Genomic DNA, 20,001 nt, shown 5'->3' with positions numbered 1-20,001 from the left:
CTTGCCTCAAGATATTTAAAAATATCCAAAAGAAAAGCAACCCAATCTCAGCTTAGCTCTGAGAGAGAGAGTAGACAAGTAATAGGGTGTATCTTCGCAGAAAACTGTCAGAGCTCAGTTGTATCCATACTGCATCTTTAGCAGTATGCAAGGACACCTCAGTTTTCTCCTAACTTAGGTGGACACAGTTACCAGAGCCCTTGCATGCACTCACTTAGTGTTCTGACCAGTCCCACTACAGCCTTTGAGCACATAGTCTTGGAAGCACTAATTAGTCATAACTACATGTATTTGCATTCATAAACTGGGTTATTTTAAATTCATATTGTGTATGTAGATAAGAGTTCCAGAGTTCTGGAAAAAACCCACTTGCTTACGTAAACGAGCACACCCAAGTATTTAAGCAGTTGGGAAAAAACCTCTTAGTACTAAGTCATTCTGTACTATGAAAGGCAAAGTTTGCTTCAAGCAAGAAGGACTTTAACTCGCATTATATCAGTAGCTTCTTTCTATGGCAGTAGGACCATGGCTCCCTCAGAAAGGCTTTGCTTTGAAGGTCAGGCTTTAGCGTGGTCTGAAACCAAGATGTTCCTTAAACATGAATAGCAACTTCTCCTTTAAAGGAACATAAGGAAAAAGCTGAACATCAAGCAACAAATGGGAGAGGAGTTGTGAACAGTCAACAATTTCAACTCCCTGCCCTGAATGTAGCACAGGCAATAACCATGACCTGGAAAGCAGCTCTTAAGTAAGGTCAAACCATATTGCAGAATTTATAATAAAAATGAAATAGCCCAGTTTATAAAAAATACCAGTCAAACAATTTATTTTCTCAGAATTTCTATTATGGGAAGCATTAACTGCAACATTTGTAGGCCACATGAATGTAATTCTGAAGAGCTCTCTGATACCAATTCTCCATTGAAATATTGTGGGATTCTTCAGAGTACTTATTAAATTTATTCATCAGTTAAAACTTGATTATTTAAAAGTATGTAGTAGGTATTAGGAGCTATACCTATTGGAGACTAAATCTCTACACAAGTTTGTCTACAGAGAAAAATATAATTCTAATAGTTTAACCCTGCAGGCATAATTACACTGCAGGACCCATCCATTCCTCCCACACACTAGAAACGAACACACTAGCCCTTTTTGAGGAGTAGGCTTCTGCTACAGTTGAGTCCACCTGACTGTCTTGTCATATTTTCTTTTGCAGTTCTTCTCCCAGTTCTATCGGTGTTGACAACTGTTTCCACCTAAGGGCTCTAATGGTGTGTGCACATACAAATTAAACGGGTGAATTTTTAATGGCAGAAGCAAGTTACAGACTCTCTGGTTGTCACCGCCTGTTCAGAGTACCCACATCTTTGAGGCAGACTCTTCCACTCAGAGAATAAGGGTACTACAGCAGAAAGAGGAACCTAGGAGTCCATTAGACAGAAGAATGAGTTTTAAGAGCTTTTCTTTTCTTAGAAGCAATTTCATGTATTCAGTTCATGTTTTTATGGAAAAAACAAAGGGGACTTTTGACCTTTTATTTCCAAATACATTTCACATTCAACCAACAAAGGAAACACTACCAACTAAGGCTGATATTTCACCATGACCTTCCCTTGCTGTGCAGATATAGCTGCACACACAGAGTGTGTAACAGCCTTATAATTACAGAGGGAAGCTGTTCTCAGACTCCTTGGGTCATCCACATGCCTCCTTTTTTCCTAACCGTCCTGCCTTCACACAAATATGCCTGTCTCCTGCAATCCTGTAGCCCTCCAGACCCTTCCTCAAATGCAAAGGTTTGCATAGTCTATTACCCGCCTCACCTGTACTTGCAGATCCAAGGCTTATATCCTTCCACCTTCCTCAGACCTACTCCTAACCTGGGCTCCCTTTGCCCTCTGGGTGCTTTGCCATGTACCTGACCCTGGAGCGCTACCAGAGCTTTCCTCTCCTTCTCCCATGCCCCTGCACAGCTCTTTGCCATGTTCTGTCATTAACTGCCCTTGTAAAAAGTTCTTCCCCAGCTTTCTTGTAGGTCCTTTCAGGTATTGGAAGACCGCTATAAGATCTCCCCTAAACCTACTCCCAAGGCTGTTCTCTCCTCTCTCCCAAGTTTCAAAACCACTGACTTAACATTTTGGTGTATTAACACCATGGGTAGCCTTTCCGTAAAAAGAGTTCCATCTTTTTTCAGTTGAACTTTTTTTTTTTCATGTTAAGTGCTTTTCATTGCATTTACCTCTGCACAGAAGGCAATTGAAAACACACTGCCATGTGATGTGTTGTAAGTAACTTACTTACATTCTGCTTATTTCAGAGTAATAATTTGCCAGTATTTTCCATGTGATTTTGTTGTACTTTAGATAAAAGCTGGCCTGGACATGACAAAACATTACAGTTACTTAGCTGTTAAATGGTTGCTACATTTTTCTGAAAAAGACATGACACAATAGGTACCACATTAAGTCAGTGGGGATTTGGGCAGCCAGGTTTAGTTATAAAATAGTCTCAACTTCTTCATGCAGTCAAGGCACAAATGAGCACAACTGGAAAACAAACTACCTGTTTTGTAAAGACGAATGCTTCATCCAGAAAGGCCTGCAACTGCAAAAATGGAAAAGCATATTTTAAAGTTATCTAAGGTGTTTTCAGAGGAATGTGCACAAGAAATAGGTCAAAGGTTGCCAGCTGTTACTCAGGGTAGGCAGAACATTGTGTTCTTGCTCCTGCATCTAAAACCAAACCACAGTAATACCTGAGAGCTCTTCTCATCCATTTGGAGTGAAATATGGGAGGACATGTGCTTGTGACTTTTACTATCCAGAACAGTTGACCTTTGCTGCCTGCCTACTACCTCTCCAGATCCATTTCCCTCCAGGCATCGTGGCAGTCCATACCTGTGTCAGGGTATGGAGTCAGCTGGGAGCCAGATGTCTCTCCAGGTAGGAACAGGGAGGGAAAATGGCAGGAGAGAAAAGGCAGGGGAGAAAGGTGTTACTTGTACTGAACTAAACCTTCTGCTATCACCGCATGGCAAACCACCTCAAGAGGATCACTAAAATAATCAGAGAATCAGTCTAGGGAAAGCAGTGTCGTATTAACTTGTTGAAGGGCACAATGATATCTGTGAATTGCACTCTCTCCTTTCAGTGAAAGGTTCTGATCATCTAAACTGAGTTTGCAAACCTTTACCGAAAATGCTGACTGTACTAACTCACCTAATTTTGGACCTTTGCAGGGATTTTTCTTCCTGTTGTATACTAGCACAGAAATGCTAACATCCTGTGTATTTAATGTACTTGAGAATCAAGTTATATTAGTTTTATTCAGGATGAAATAACAGCACATTTAATAACCCATCAGACAGTGGGTTATGCATTCATAGAATCATAGAATCATAGAATGGTTAGGATTGGAAGGGACATTAAAAATCATCTAGTTCCAACCCCCCTGCCATCAGCAGGGACATCTTCCACTAGATCAGGTTGCTCAAAGCCTCATCCAGCCTGGCCTTGAACACTTCCACGGCGGGGGCATCAACAACTTCCTTGGGCAACCTGTTCCAGTGTCTGACCACCCTTACAGTGAAGAACTTCTTCCCAATATCTAATCTAAACCTGCCTCTTTCAGCTTAAACCCGTTTCCCCTTGTTTTGTCATTAGTTGCCCTTATGAAAAGTCCTTCCCCAGCCTTCCTGTAGCCCCTTCAGGTACTGGAAGGCCGCTATAAGATCTCCCCAGAGCCTTCTCTTCTCCAGGCTGAACAGCCCCAACTCTTTCAGCCTGTCCTCAAAGGAGAGGTGCTCCAGCCCTCGGATCATCCTGGTGGCCCTTCTCTGGACTTGTTCTAACTGCTCCATGTCTTTCTTATGTTGGGGGCTCCAGAACTGGACACAGCACTCCAGGTGGGGCCTTATGAGAGCGGAGTAGAAGGCGAGAATCACCCCCCTCGACCTGCTGGCCACGCTTCTCTTGATGCAGCCCAGGATATGGTTATTGGCCTTCTGAATTCATATAATTCTTTTAAATTGTGTGTTTAAGGAAAGCATTTTTTCTTTAGTCTCCACTGAAAGAGACTTATATTTATTTCTTATATTTAATAAGTACATACCTATGAATTTGTTTTCAAACAGATTTTGTCTGTGTACAGTTACAGAGCTCTTGAATACTCCACATTGGCATTATAATCAATGGTATAAATAGAGCAGCATAAAAGCAGATTTTTCTATAGCGTGTTATTAAAAAGCAGCTACACAGTATAGGCTTTCCAAGGAAGCTGCCCTTGATCCTGTGAAATCAAGTCAGCTGCAATACCCCCTCAAAATATCTTCAACTTCTGCTTATACAGCAGTCTAAAACTGTGTTTTTTAAATGCAGACACAGAGAAGTTGCGCTCTGAATTCTACACCACAGTCCCATTGTATACACTTTTGTTCATGGTTCTCAAAGTCCACAGATGTACATACCCAAATCTTTGTAGATGCCATTGTCCAGTAAATGTTTCAGCTGAATTGAACAGGGCTATAAACTAATGCATATCATGTTAAACTGCACATATTCAAAACTATAGCAGTTCTGTTAGAAAACTATATAGATACATGAAAAATAATTAATTCCAGCACAAACTTGAATGAGCCTACACAGTTAAAAATTTTACAGCATAAGTGTAAACTTAATGATTAATTTTCCATACCTTTAAGCGTATCTCAAAAAACATGAGCCTCTTTTTCAAAAATTAAATGACGCACGTAATCAAGGAAATGAAAACTACTCTAGAAGTGTTAATGATTTTGTGTCTCCAAATCAGGTCCTGCCAATTGTGGTTTTCTTCAGCACAGTAATGTCTATGCTTTACCACATTGGATTCATGCAGTGGCTCGTTGGAAAGGTATGAATTTTTGCCAGTAGGTACTCATTTGCCTAGTACAGGATACTGCAGCTGAACTGTAACATTGGCCCCGACCAAGTTTCTCAAGGGTATACATATGAAAAGTAGCTGTTTATTTTTAACCTGGAAATAGTTCCAAATGTTACAATTGCAAAATCTTCATTGCCATCATATTCTCCCCAGCCTGTTTTTAGTTGCTAACATCATAGTGATTCTTAGATTTCCCCTATTAGCCTTGGTGTTCCTCCTTAAATCTTAATCTTCCTTTGTGCCCCTCTCCCAGTCCCCAAAGTGCAGGATGGTGGTTACATCACAGGCAGTGGATTTCTGCTTTCTACTAAGCATTGAAGTAGCAATTGCATATGCCTACCTATTACAGATCCCCAGAATAAGATCAGAGGCTGGTTCCTCACCTAATGCTCTAACTGTTCATTTATGTCAGGTCCTAAGTCCAGTGCCAGTGCCCACTAAGATAAGAGAAAGTCCACAGAAATTCCACTTCCTGCCCTGCCCACCCAATGAACTTAGCATAGGAGAGAAAGGATGTTCCTGCATGGCAGTAGTTAAACCTTGTTTGAAGATACCCTTAAAAAGTCCTTTGTCGTTCTCATTCACAGGATTGTTATACAAGTACCACAAATATCACCTAGCTGAAATAGTATACTAAAATTTCTACAAGGCATTTTTAGCCTTAATCTAAATTTCATATTTTCTTCCCTTCATATGATTCAAGTCCCTTTGGACAGGTGCATAAGTAATGAGGACACTTCAAAATATCTGCTTTGATTAATTTAGTTCAACAATTTAGTGCCCAGGAGGAGCCTGGGATATTTTCAGTTCTGTTAAATTATTCCTCCTCTGACTTATTTCAACATGTTACTATTAAATGAATGTGCCAAATCTTGAAGCTGAAATAATTAACTTGGGAAATATTGTAAGGTGTCTCAGAACTCTTACATTGGCATGATTAATTCAAGAAGTGCATGGAATAGGCAGACCAATGTAGATTTTTTTCTTTTTTAATAATTTTAGGTTGGATGGATAATGCAAATTTTCATGGGGACAACTCCTGTTGAGTCTTTGGTAGCTGCAGGTAACATATTTGTTGGTCAGGTGAGTTGGAGCACAGAAAAACATGCTAGCACATAATTACTGAATATTGTGAAATACTGCTGCTTGGTGAGCATCTGTGTATAAAAAAAATCATCATTTCATATGAAGCTAAGACTGCAGTATGGTGCAGCAGGACTGGTGGTTGATTTCCAAAATTCCAGTACGTTCATATGTCAGCAGTGATGTACAATGGGGTGGGTTTTGAGAACCATGTGTTTTCCCAATGAAAAGTCAAGCATAAATGTAGGTGATAGATATCCGTTAAAATGACTACCAGACTACTCCAAGGCTATGAAGAAATAACAATTACGGGGTTTTTTAAATTGAAAAAGCAAATGGGATGAAAAGGGGGCACATGAGGCAGGCAAGGGCTGGAGAGATAGACAATGCAGAAAACAAAGATCCAGGGCTGCCTGTGCAAGATACCAAAAAATCATGGAATGGAGTCTAACAGTCCACTTTAATGTGAAATACATTAAACTTGTACTACGGCATTGTCTGTCCCAGGCTTCAAAGCAAAAGTGTAAAGATCAACAAGTAGCATCCAAGCCCAAAAGTTACATTAGTGTATCAGTTATTTAGCCATGGTGCACCACTATATCACACTGCCTCAAGATTTAAACTCATACCTCCAGTACATTGCCTCCAAGCCCCCAGGATGTGTTCATATACACGCTAGAGAAACTGAGAGCTTTAAGCTGCCTACAGTGGTTGGTATGCGTGTTTCACTTAATGCACATGCTTATCTGCAGCTCAGACCTGTGGCTGTCTGTTGCTCACTCAGAATTAGATTAGAATTTCTTGGTAACTTCACTGGACCTTTGGGGGAGATAGTAAACAAGCAAGAATTGTCTTCAGACCAGATGGATGTTGGTACAATTTTCCTTCATGGGGTAAAAAAAACCCCACCCCAACCTATAAATATGCAAAGCGCTCATTAGCACTAAGATTAGCTAGTCAAAGACACCTAAGAAAGTGTGTCTTTGACACTTAGACACCTAAGACACATTTTTCTGCCCTGTTCATAAATAAACCTCTAAGGGTTTATTAGGAATTTCTTAATTTGGTAGTTGTTTTCACTTCCAGACAGAGTCTCCTCTCCTTGTGCGGCCCTACTTACCATACATCACCAAATCTGAACTCCATGCAGTCATGACAGCTGGATTCTCAACTATTGCTGGAAGTGTGTTGGGAGCATATATTTCTTTTGGGGTAAGACAAGGAAAGAAAATTGGAAATTATATGTTATCTGAAATAACGTAAATATAAAAGCCCAGCTAAAATGCTTTGGAAGTATCCACAAGTCATTGTCTTTTTTTTTTTTCCCCCCCGAAGGAATTAACCAAAAAAATCCCCTGTATTCTGACAGTAAAAAGAATACCAAGATCTGATATTGAAGATATTGTTAAGTAGCACAAATGCCTACCTAAGTAACACAGAAAGGAAATGACAGATTCATACACTTTCCTACAGTCCAGATGAACTGACATGTGGAATATACTAGCTGATCAACTCTCCCACTTCTGTGGAAGTGATACAGTTAAAGTCCTTCAGGAACTGTTGTTAACCTATAGAGTTGACTTGAGATTGAGGTTCTAACAATGCTATACAAATATGGGTAGTAAATATCTTGTCTGCTAAGGGGCTGGCAACACAAAGCCAGAAAACCAGGACTGAATATGTGGTTTCACACACAGAAATTGGAGGATGGTTGATAAATACATTAGTTACATATCTGAATAAAATATAATGAAGAAGCAGGGACAAGAACAGAGAATTGGCCAAAAAGAAAGGGAGAGAGTAAGAGAAGAAATGGAGAGATGGAAATATTGCAGAAGTTAGCCAAGAATTTGTTTTGTGCAGAAATTTGTGGAAAAAAGAGGCAAAAGGGGAATAGAATAATTTATGTTAAGCCATGTAAATTCTTATTTTTTTAAACATAACATCAAGGGACAAAAAACTTCTGCTACTGCAAGGCATAGAGGGGAAGGGGATATTACTCAGGGTGGCTCTGCTATTGCTACACCCAGCTGCACTAGATGAAGCTGGCTTTCTGTTGTTTCTTTTGCCTTCTGGCTTGCCGCTAGGGAGGAGTGAAGCAGTTTACCTTTTGGAAAGATTACTCCATAATTTTCACTGCTTTTCCTGTCTCCAACTGGCATTCTCTTGTATTGCTTATTCTCTTATTTTCCTTATGAAAAATGTGAACTTTTTAATGACCCCCTGTAGAAAAATCATCCAAGCATCTAATAATTTTAATTGCTTTCCTCTTTGTTTGTGAATGATGTGGTTATCACAGCTTATTTTCTGTCACCTGGAATTCTAGGTTTCCGCTTCCCACCTATTGACTGCTTCTGTCATGTCAGCACCAGCATCATTAGCCACTGCCAAAATATTCTGGCCTGAAACTGAAAAGCCTACAGTAACTCTGAGGAGTGGCCTACAAATGGCAAAAGGGTAAGCTGGTCTAGGCAGTAGTTAACAGTAATGCTCATGCAAAAATGAGATTGGTACATGGTAGATGTGCAAGTAATAAATTAATTACTCATCAATATACCCCAAATGAGGAGTTTGTGAATTCGGGTGCAGCACGTCCCATTACACCATGTGGTGGTATCACTACCCAATGAGACAGACACAGAGATGCCAAGAACCTGAGTCAGACAATAAACCCTCCAAATTTCTTTGGAAGAAATGACTACCTGAGGTGAGCCACCATGACGTTTTCACATTTGCTCCATCGCTGTCTTTGCTTCATAACAAATCTGTACATGCAAACATACAAAAGCAAAAGTGGAGCAATCATGTCAACAATGACAGCAACAGACTTGTTGCCTGTCTACAGGGAGACACACTTCCCTTGAAGACACAGGCAAAACAAAAAGGCTTCTAAGGAGCTGTTCCTTAACAGCTCAGGCATCTCTGCAAGGGCTGCGTGCAAGGAGAGCAGTGCCCACTCCCCCATCCCAGTGGTGCCACAGGCCGTCACAGTACTGAAACCTGATCCAGAGCTTGCCCAAACCCGAATTTGCCAGAATTCATTTTCAGGGCACCAAAAGCACGTTGTCCCAGTGGCTACCATGAGGATCAAAAGCAAAAACCTACTCCACCTCATCATTATTTTCCCTAGGAGTGAACAGATAGCTTCACTAGTAGATTTCTAATCAGGTCCATGTAACTTTTACTTCTATGATTTGTTCTTGAATTAAAAAAATGTTCACCCTCTGGTTTTTTTTTTTGTTGATGAAGTGATTCAAAGAATGTGCTGGAAGCAGCCAGTCAAGGTGCATCCACCTCTATCCTGCTGGTGGCGAACATTGCCGTGAATCTGATCTCCTTCCTTGCCCTGCTGGCTTTCCTTGACTCAGCCCTCTCTTGGGTGGGCAGTCTGTTTGACTATCCACAGCTGAACTTTGAGGTATGATCTTCAGGTCCTTCATGCAGCTTATCTACATGCATAATAACTTTCTCAAATTAAGTGCCTGTGTACTCTTGTGGTTTTTTGTTTGTTTTTCTTTTTAAATATGATATTAAAACATGTCTTTTTATGTGCATGTTATTGAAAAACTCCTTTACAGCCAAGGGCAAATGGTTGCCATGTAAATATTTCTGTATCCATTAGTCCATGAATAGCTTTCTTCTGTGGTGCTTTTGCTAACCAGCAGAGTATGTTTACAGAGCATTGTATGCTAACAGCTACCTCCTCTGACTTGGCAATGCAGCAGATCTGTGGGTTACACACTTGTCAAGCACACTTGTCACTTGTTAATATCTCCTTCAGGGCAAACACGAAAGAAGTAGCTTTAGCTTCAGAGGGACCCATCAAGTCCTTAATGTCCACTAATTCCACATAGGTAAGGACACTGGGGCAAGGCTGGAACCCATACTTACTTAATATCACTTAGTTCTCAACGCAATTAAGATGTAAAACCGCACCCAAATAAATCTGGTGAGCAAACAGGTTTTAAAGAGAACTTCTTTTTTAACCAAGGTCAATACATCACTTTTGACCTAATGCAACAATCTTGGTTCAGTGGTTGGGCTTTTTGTTTCACAAGCTCCTAAAAAAAGTGCCCTGTGAAACACGGGTGTAACTGTGATAAAGGTGCTGCAGAAATTAATAGATAGCAGATGTGGCTTCAGCAATATTAAGATGTTACCCTTACACAGATTATCCCACTTCACAGACACCCACAGCAGATGAAAGGCACAAGTATGCATACCTCAACCACACTCATGCGAGGGCTGGTATTTTAATAATTGTTGGATGGAGTAAAATTTGGACAGATAGGTAAGCCACAAGGAGCTGAGACCCACAGACATGCTTCATTCAGCCATCCATCCCTTCTGAGAGACACTAACCTCTAACCTTTTGTGGGCAGAGAAACCAACCAGGAGTAGTAACTGCTTAAACATTTCAGTTACATTCACCAAAGATAATCTGACCAAACCCTTTCACAGGAGCTATTTTCTCTCACATAAAAATATTCTATACTGTAATACGGGAATTTTTTTAAATTTGCATAAAATTTTAATGCTAGGAAAAAAGGTACAGCTTTAATTGTGTCGGTTGCACAGCTTTTATGCAGAAACAAGTCTTTTGTTTACACCAGTTGGAGTCCAATAACCTAGTAATTAAGCATGTTCATTAACACATTTGATTTAATCAGCAGAAGAACCAGACTTCTCAATTCTCTTATCAACTGTTTTAACTGAACCTTCCTTCTTCACTTTGTATACTATGCCCAATTTGAAGCCATTGTTGGGGAAGTAAGGCACCGAAACTTTTGTTTTACTTTAGGTGTAAAATTAGGGACATACCTAATTACTTTGTTATATCTAGATTTTGGGTTAGTCTTTTAGAAATTACTCAAGCATACCTTATTGTCAAAAACCCCCAGTCTCAGACGTGTTGGCAGTAACAATTCAAGGCCAATTTTCTTCTGCTAAAATAAAACCATCCTTATTTTAAGTTTAGAGAAGTTATCACGTGCCATTGTTCTTTGACCAACCATATATTTTGACCTGCTTTTTGTCATATATTTTGCAGAACATCTGTGCTTATGTCTTTATGCCATTCTCTTTCATGATGGGGGTAGACTGGGAAGACAGTTTTATTGTTGGTGGACTACTAGGTTACAAAACTTTCTTCAATGAATTTGTGGCTTATGAGCGCCTCTCGAAACTGATTGACAACCGAGAAAAGGGTGGGAGCATGTACATTAATGGTGTGAAACAGTATATGACTGTAAGTAACATTTTCTATTCTACACATTTATCGGATCTAAAACTTTTCTGCTGGAACTCAACTTGTTTTTTAACATGGGCACAAAGGGATAATGATGACATATTACTCTAAAGTGTGTTTTTCAGCAACAGAGTTCAATTATGAAAATACAACATTGCTTTGTGAGGCTACCATGACTGTCATCACACTAGCTATCTCAAACAAATATAGCAAAAGAGAGGCACAGTTTTGGGGAACACACAATGTCCCAGAGGACACTGCATGTAAGACCAAGGCTGTCTTTAAATCAAGTTACTTCTTACCTCATTCTTAGCTAGCACTTCCCTATGAGACAGTCTCCGAAGAAAATCCTGGGCAAGAAGTGGAGGATCCTCCTGCCTGCATAGGTTTAGTCAAGCATCTAGCTTCAAGAAAAGCATACAACAAGCTTTAGCTCATGACACTGAAGATGTTAGTGGCACACCTCTGTTGGAGGTTTTTGTTCCCTGTGCAGAGGGCAGAAATACAAGACGTATTACATAGCATACACCTCCATTGCCACACTGTGTCCAGACAGTTTGTTTCAATTGCCAATGAAAGTTAGTTTGCATGACGATTTCCAGCCAGATCCTTAGCCCACCTCTCATTCACATGGCCACCCAGATTCACCCAACAGGATATCAATTCCTACTACAATTCACTGAGGAAGAAACCTAGAAGGTGGCAATACAAAGAGCATGCTATGTGTGTGCACTCGGGCAAAGAACATGCAGTGATCAAGGCTGATCTTTGCAGCCATGACTGCTCCCCCACCCGACATGTACACACACCACCTGTGCTCAATTTGTCCTCATTCTAAGCACAGGCAACAAAAACTGTGATATCTGCACTGGCTTTTCTTCCTCAAATCAAGACAAAATGTCACTGTAGAGGACCCTTAATTAGGAAGCATCCTTTGTACAGCTTTTAATCTTCATTTAATCTGGTGTGATGCTGTGGATACCTACCTTATATAGAAAACCAAAAGCATGTTCCTGACCACTTTTGCATTCCTTGTTCCTAGAACATATTTCTCAAATGGAGGTGGAAAGCCAGGTGGTCTGATCAAATACTCACATGCTTGGCTGAGCATCCATTACCAGTGTTCCTGGATTTCCTGGAAATAGGGTCCTGGGCTAGATGGACTTTTGATCTGCCTTGCTGTAGTCATGCTATAGCGTACAAGAGGAATATGGCTCTAAACTCCTGAATGAGTGAATATTTTTTTTAATCTGGAAGTCAGCCTTAAAATTCAGATCCCATCACTGCATTTAACCTTTTTTTCTTCTTTCCTTTTTTTTAAAGTAAGATCTTATATAGAACTTCCATGTTAATTTCTAATACCTAAATATAGAAGCTTCCATGGTAAAAAACTCTGAGATAGAAAAATAATTTTGATTCATAACATTAATAAAAATTGCCCAGTAACCATTTTTAACTATGGCACAACCGTTCAGGTGAGAGTGTGCTTGGCTTCTACTTTTAATTTCTCTTCAGCTTCAGAACTTTCTGATACATCCAGGCACAGATATTCAGTCAGAGCGAGTAGTAGGCTTCCTTTTTTCAGAGCTAGGGAAGTGCAAATGAAAGCGGGGAAATCACAGTACACAAGGCCTTTTCTAGAAAAAGCAGGAAGAGTGGGCACTTGAAAAGCATTTCCCTGCATATGTTCAGAGTGACTGAAAATATCTACAAATTGGTTTTCATAAAACAGGAATATGAACAGAGAAACTTCTAATAAACAGGAAACATGCTTGAACACTCAGGCATCTTCAGCTTGTGCCTAAAACACAGTGAACAGGAGTTCAGAACTGCTGTGGGGACAAAAATACATTTGCAGAGATATGTTGCCTTCTTTCCCAAAATGCATGAACTCAAGGTTTGCAAGGTTTGTAGCCTGAGTTCACCCGAAGTAATTTTGTGCCCTGTGAGGGGTCCCTCCATGCGGACAAAGGCCAATCCAACCTTGTCTGTGCTCTGAGGTCCAGACTGAGCTGGTGTTGGCCAAGGGAAGGAAGATGGCTGAAGTCAGGAAGGAAATAAGCCAGTAATGGGGATTCCAAAATCATCGTGGCCCTCTGCCTCTTATCACATCAAAGCACCCACTCCCTAGGAGACCCATTTCCCTTTTCTTCCTCTGTAGGCAGGGTGGAGCACACACAGAGCAACTTTGCAAGTGGAGCCCTCTGCTTGTTCAGGGACAAAAATGTACGGGATATGTACTGAAACTTGAGGTTTCAAGGGTCTTATAGAGGCGGTCCCAACTATAAACAACAAGCTGAGTTAAAGCTCTCTGACTCATACCTTCAAAAAACAGCAGCTAAATTGCCACTAGTAAGACAAGTATTATTTTTTGTCTTTAATTACTAGTACTCATTTCAAAAAGGCACAGCAATATACATGAAAAAGAAAACCATCACATGGTTTATGAGTCTTCACAGGGGACGTAGGTATGAAAGCCAGCACCTTTCAGCAAGAGAATGTACCTGCCTTGCTGAAAGCCACACACCCAGGGCAGCAACCAAGCAAAACAGAGTAATTTCAGTACTTGTAGCCCTGAGCCACAATGCTATATTTTCAGACCTCTAAATCAGCACAAACTGTCTCAAACGACTCAACAGGGTGTGTGTTTGTTTTCCAGGTTCGCTCTGAAGTCATTGCTACCTATGCTCTTTGTGGGTTTGCCAACTTCGGCTCCCTGGGACTGGTAATAGGAGGCCTGAGTAAGAACATCTTTCATGGACAATTTATTTGGCAAGCAAATCCCAAAGAAAACACCCAAAGGAATAGACTGTGGGTGAATCTTAGCAGCATTAGGGGCTGAGCAGCTGCTCTGCTAACACCCAGCATCCAGCTGTGCATGGAAGGGCTCCCAGAGGGGCACAGGCTTTGGCATGGAGGTAGTGGGAGAAGGGCTAAGGGCAGTGGTAGGGGACCAAGCCCTGCCAATAGGCCTCCCTGTCCAGCCCTCAGGTCATGATCCTGAGCTACTACAGCCCTCGGGTTTCAGGAGGAGCACACCATCTCTGTAGCCTGCTCATTGTAAAGACAACATTGGCTGTTTCCTGAAAAGTGTCAGTAGGCTTATAGAGAAAGAAAAAAAAAATGGCTTTTCAGATCTTGAGGGGAAAAAAAATTAAAAACTACCTGGATTCCTCATTGGATGGCTGGAGTTGCTGTCAGCCACCTTTACCGTGAAGCCCAGGTGGGCTCTGTGGTGCCTGAAGTGTACAGCATGGAGGAGCAGGACCTGGCCACAGGGCCAGACCCCAGTGCTGTGCCCAGGATTTGCTTCAGAAAACCACCATCAGCCAGCACAGATGTGCAACCTGCTAAAGTAAACAGAAGTGGCCGTTTTATACACAAGCCACCTTCTTAACAGATTGAGGCAACATTGGCACTAGGCCTTCAAATAGCCCACTAAAAGTGTCTCACTTTCCTTCCTTGTTTCTCCAGGTTCAAACTGTAGGGTTGGAACTTCCTCTTGTGGTGGGAGGTGGATCTTCTTTATATCTATCTATCTATATATCTTTGACACACACTTTAATTTTCTTCCTAGCAAGCCTTGCTCCCTCAAAAAAAAAGGAAATAGCTGGTGGTGCTTTCAGAGCAATGATTGCGGGAACTGTGGCCTGTTTCATGACAGCCTGTGTCGCAGGTACTGTACCCAAGTTTGGTGTCTCCCACAGCCAGTGACCACAGGGTGGCAGAGCGTCGGTACGAGAGGCACAGCTGGGCGGCTCCTGTCGCCCAAACGCTGGTATCTTCGGGCGTGTCAGGATTAGAAGTCAACACACAACGAAAGGTTCCTGACAACTAGAATAAGAACAGATTTATTTTATTTTTCCATTATTTTCGTGTCTTCTTTTTTTGTAGTTTTGTTAGTCTGTGTGTAACTCATGAACAAAGGAAGTTAGAGATGAGCTATAAGCCCGCCCCCCCACACTGCTGGCTACAGAAATAATTATGGAGCAGAAAGGGAGAAGTGGAGTTAAAGGAGGGGGTAACAGAGAAGGAGCGAGGGGAAAACTGAACAACTTTTTTGCCTTAATATTAAATCGATATTTTGGGCTGATAGTATTCCCACTGAGCATTTAGGTTAATGAAACTGTCCCAAGGTGGGACTCATAAGCACTTATTTTAAAAGTCTCACCTTCAAGCTGAGTAAAGAGTCAGTGTAACAGCCATTTTGGAAAATAAATTAAAAAGAACATAATATTAATGATTCAAAACACTAATTAATTGACCAGATATGATTCAACAAGTAAAATTTATCCCCAGTATTTAATAATCTGCTTCTCCACTTTTTTTTTCTAAGCATGTAATATGCAGAATTGCTTGATGAAGGTTAAAGCATTCATATCCCTCCAGTGAAGACAGACCTTGGTGCTTTATGTAGCTGAAGACAGCATATCTGTTTCTACGACAGCTTCCCTATCCCTTTGTGTTCACTGCAGCAACAAAAACATACAAATTATAAGGATAAGCCTACACTATTTTCTGAAGGTTATAGAACTAATACTTGAAATTTCATTAGTCTCACAGCCCATTTTAATACATGACACTACTGTTTATTGAGGAATCAGAAAGTAATTCTAAAATGTGTAATTTCTGAATCTTGGCCTTAAGAATAAAATTGTGAAGAGCCACTGGGAAATCTTTCCAAAACAAATCTTTCTTGCTTTGGAAAGAAAATTATATGCCACCCACTTCTGCCATGGCAAGTGCTTTCCTTATGCCCAGAAGAAGGTAACAGAGCCAAGCAATTTCTGCCACCTCAGTTATGATAAGAAAATATTAAAAATGTGTCTGGATTCTACAACACTGTGTACAAGAAAGAGCTGTCACTTTCTTTACTGCATTGTAATGTGTCTCAATTACTGCAATGAATGCTGACATTACTATTTATAGGAGATTTTGGAGAACATCTAGCAGAGCAAAGATAGATAAACCATAACTACCTCAATTTAAAACACAGGAGAATGTCCTGTATTCCCTTGTACCATTATAAATGCAGCATAACTCCATTTTAGTTAATGAAAACACTCTGGCCTAGCAATGAGAAAGCCATTAGCATATGTTTTTAGTAGCCTTAATAGGGACAGAAAACTAAAATGTTCTAAGTGTAACAGGTTAGCACAGTTTAATTTCTATATATTAAAAAAAATGTTTGTGGTCACTCCTAGTTCTGTAAAATGAGTTGGGTTTTCTGAAAACCACACAGTTCAAGGGTTTTAATCTTGTACCTCTACAGAACCATCTCTGAGGGTGATTTCACATCAGCTGGAATGTTTCAACTGACCATGACCCAGTGACTGATACCTCCAAGTCTTATCTTCCTCTTCATTACACATTAAGAAAATTGTTACTTACTTCACAGGAATGCTGACTGTTGCTGGTGTGGAAGTTCCTTGCCACATCTTATTAGGAAATGCCTTCAACTCCACAGATTTCCCTGACAACAGCACAGAGCTATTTGATTGCTGCCAGCAACTATTCACCAGGTATTGAGGAACTCTTTATCCTTCTGTCAGCATAATTTAGGGAGCTCACATATTCTCTAAAAGCCTAATTTTATTTTTGTATTTTGCTTTTTTCTTAGGCATCTGTTTTCCATGAACTTGCATATTTAAAAAAAAAAAAAAACATTTTGGTGAATTATTTTCCTTTTCTTGGGCATTTCTGTTACATACCAAACACAAACAGAACCAACAGAGGACTCAAAACATCTTTGTCCAAACCTGAGTTTCCCAAAAAGGCTAAAGATGTATTGTTATTCAGTGGTCTTCCTCAGGCTCATCTCAAATATTAACAAAAAAATAAATCAAATATTTGAACTAACATAATGTTAACATAGTATCTGAGGATAACTCTAGCTGAAAAGAGACAGGAGATTTTTCTTCTTCTGTCTATGAATTTGGCTTAAGATAATGGTGATCATGCCTGTTTACATAAAAAAATTTATACACATTTGAAGTAGAAAAATATTCTGAGGTAAATTTTATTTGATAATTCTCTGTCCAAGATAAAGAAGAAAGAAATGCTGATATTAAATAAGGAAGATGTGCAGACATACTTAACACTATCTCATGAAGAGGCAAAGTTTTATATATTTAGATTATGGCAAGAACCTTTTAAATTTGTCTTTATGTACTGCTTTTTTTTCCATTTTCACAACTATTTGCTTTAAAAATAAATACTTTAATTCGTCCTTTTTCCATGCTATTGAAAACAGAAGAACTTAATTCTTCTTTTCACATTTCTTTTAGCAAAGATAATGCTCTAAGATTGAGCATTTGTCTACAATAAAAACATACAGTGATATTGGTGTAATCTAACCTGCAAGAATTCTCTCGATAAAATCCTCAAAAGGGAAATTTTTTCATCATTATTTTTATTTCACTGGATCTGCCTTCACTGGATCTTGCTTAACTAAAACACGTTTTTTGTGTGTGTAGTAGAGAGATATCATTACGTCTTGTTGATATCAAGACTTGTGCTAACTTGAAATTTCTTATGATGTTTAACATCATGTTAGGAATTAAAATTCCAATTCTAACTTTAGGTGATTTTTTTTTTTCTGTTATATTCTTTTGACACATATATTTCCTCCTTCCATGCCTTGACATAAAATGTAGCTTTGAATATGGGCGTATACAATGTGTAAGGTGGCCCTATTTTTATAGTAACATTTTTAGATTTAAACTATGAATAGAAATGTACTTTAAAAAAAAAATATTCATGATGGTATCAAGATCACCAGCTTCCTCCTAAGCATCACCTTGGATATCACTGCAAGGAACTTCTGTTCTTGCAACCTGATGTTCCAAATGATTTTATCATAGCATTGAACCAGTGTAAAAAACTTTTTTGCACAGTAAAAGTCATCTGTGTTATTGGATACATTCCTTCATTCATATTTCTTCATCACTCCAACTTTTCCTATTCACACTAATTTTAACACTGTCAGCTTGCTACGAAGACAAGAACTTACTCTGTTTTCACCAGAATTGATGTTAAGCAAACCCTTCAAAAATGCAAAAACTTTGAATAGTGAAATGAAACACTCAATCATTTAAGTTATCTACGAAGATTTAACTGAGGCACAAGAAAATCAGGCACCACCCTGATAAATAGGGAAAATATCTGGTCACAGCATATGGCTGGTGTCTGGAAAGTCTTCTGTCTCTTTCACTTCTCATGAAAATTTTAACGCATTTGAAGTTGCTTTGGAGAAAGTGTGAGTGTGCTTGTGTATGTGTGTGTGTATATATATATACATATACTACATATGTGTACAGAGAGAGACAGAGAGAGAGAGAAAGAGAAAGAGGGAGAGAAAGAGGTATGTATTCCCATAAGAGAAAAGCAGTATATCTGATTTCTCCTTTTATCTCCTTCCCCAGTGTAAATCATTCACAGGAGTTCTTCCCTGGAGGAAACTACAGCCTGAGTCCCTGGAAAGGCTGTTGCCAAATACTGGATCAACCTGCTTTTTATTGCACTTAAATTAAGCCTTAATTTTTTGAGGAGATAGACCATAAATGTCAAACATCTACCATGTTCCTCGGTTGAAAGATTGTAAAAAATTTCCTTTTCCACAAGTGTGAACCCTGCCTTTATTTTTCATCTCTCACCAGCCCAATTCCTCTGACTTGCTTGGAATTACTCATAAATTAAACTAAATATATGCAAGGAAGCTCTTGCTGCAGGTCTTTTCTCCCATTACAGCTCAGAAGAGAAGGAGAACATTTCTGAGCCTGATTCTTCTGATTTCATTTCTATCCTGAAACTGATGAATCTGCAGAATTAAACTGCTGTAGGCAAGAAGAAAATCAGATTCAAAGGCTTTGACTGCCATTCACAGAAAATTGTGAACTAGAAACAATATTTATAATTGCCATCCATTCCTATTAGTATTTCTGCTCTTTGATACCAAAGAAATATTTTTACTGCACAAAGATAAATGACTGTGTTCTCATAAATCTCTGCACATTTCTTCTAGTAGTTATGGCTGCATGTGAACTGAGCTGCTAACATGCAGAGTTTGCAACAGCAGCTTGGTCACTGAAGCACCCAAATCAGGGACCAGCCACTGTGTGGACCAGTCCCTCTCATTTTGCCCACAGAGGTATGCAGGCCACATCTAGATCCAGGAGGCTGGTCCCTGCTTAGAGGTAACTCATAAGAATGGAAATGTCCAAACTCCAGGGGAAGTTTCCTGTATTGATTTTTCTCAATCTTTGTTGTTAACAATTGTGAAAATTGATCTTGGAGTCACTAAACAGGAACTCAGAGCAGTATTCCTGCAGAAACAACAGAGCTGTGCTGCAAATCAAATGTGCATAAAATCAGATCACAATCTAACTACTCCCTGTGAAAGCAACATTAACGGATCTTGAAGACCTCTAGAAGATCCTCTTTACTCTTGAAGGGGGAAGTCTCATGTTTTTCAGCTTCACACCTTTCATGGATTCCAAAAGTGGAAAGTTACTTGCAGATTTTTTTGCAAAATTTTGCAATATATATTCCTATCTTAAGACGTTGTTAAGTGCCAAAGACTTGAAAAAAAAAGCTAAGAACTGAAGTACAAGAGCATCAGAAAGTCCTGACATACCCTTCGATTAAAACTTGTGCAGATAGAAATTAATCAGTCTATTCTGATAAAAAAATAACTAACTTTTCAATCTTCCATTAATTATTGCAGAATCTATTGTGGGAAATACAGATTC

At 39.6% G+C, this 20,001-nt stretch overlaps 1 protein-coding gene across 1 annotated transcript; it reads left to right on the top strand.

Annotated features, from left to right (window-relative positions):
* Window positions 1–2,582: 2,582 nt before the first annotated feature.
* On the top strand, window positions 2,583–18,778 carry LOC104529866 (solute carrier family 28 member 3). The gene is made up of 11 exons (XM_010174292.2): window positions 2,583–2,703; window positions 4,703–4,890; window positions 5,923–6,003; window positions 7,090–7,215; window positions 8,330–8,460; window positions 9,253–9,421; window positions 11,054–11,251; window positions 13,911–13,992; window positions 14,829–14,927; window positions 16,650–16,773; window positions 18,676–18,778. Exons 1-11 carry the CDS (start codon window positions 2,583–2,585, stop codon window positions 18,776–18,778), a joined length of 1,422 nt encoding a protein of 473 aa, XP_010172594.2.
* The last annotated feature ends 1,223 nt before the right edge of the window (window positions 18,779–20,001 follow it).

This window comes from Antrostomus carolinensis, unplaced genomic scaffold (assembly GCF_000700745.2).
Source record: "Antrostomus carolinensis isolate BGI_N321 unplaced genomic scaffold, ASM70074v2 scaffold2358, whole genome shotgun sequence".
Taxonomy (NCBI): Eukaryota; Metazoa; Chordata; class Aves; order Caprimulgiformes; family Caprimulgidae; genus Antrostomus; species Antrostomus carolinensis.
This window is presented reverse-complemented; position numbering and strand designations above follow the sequence as displayed.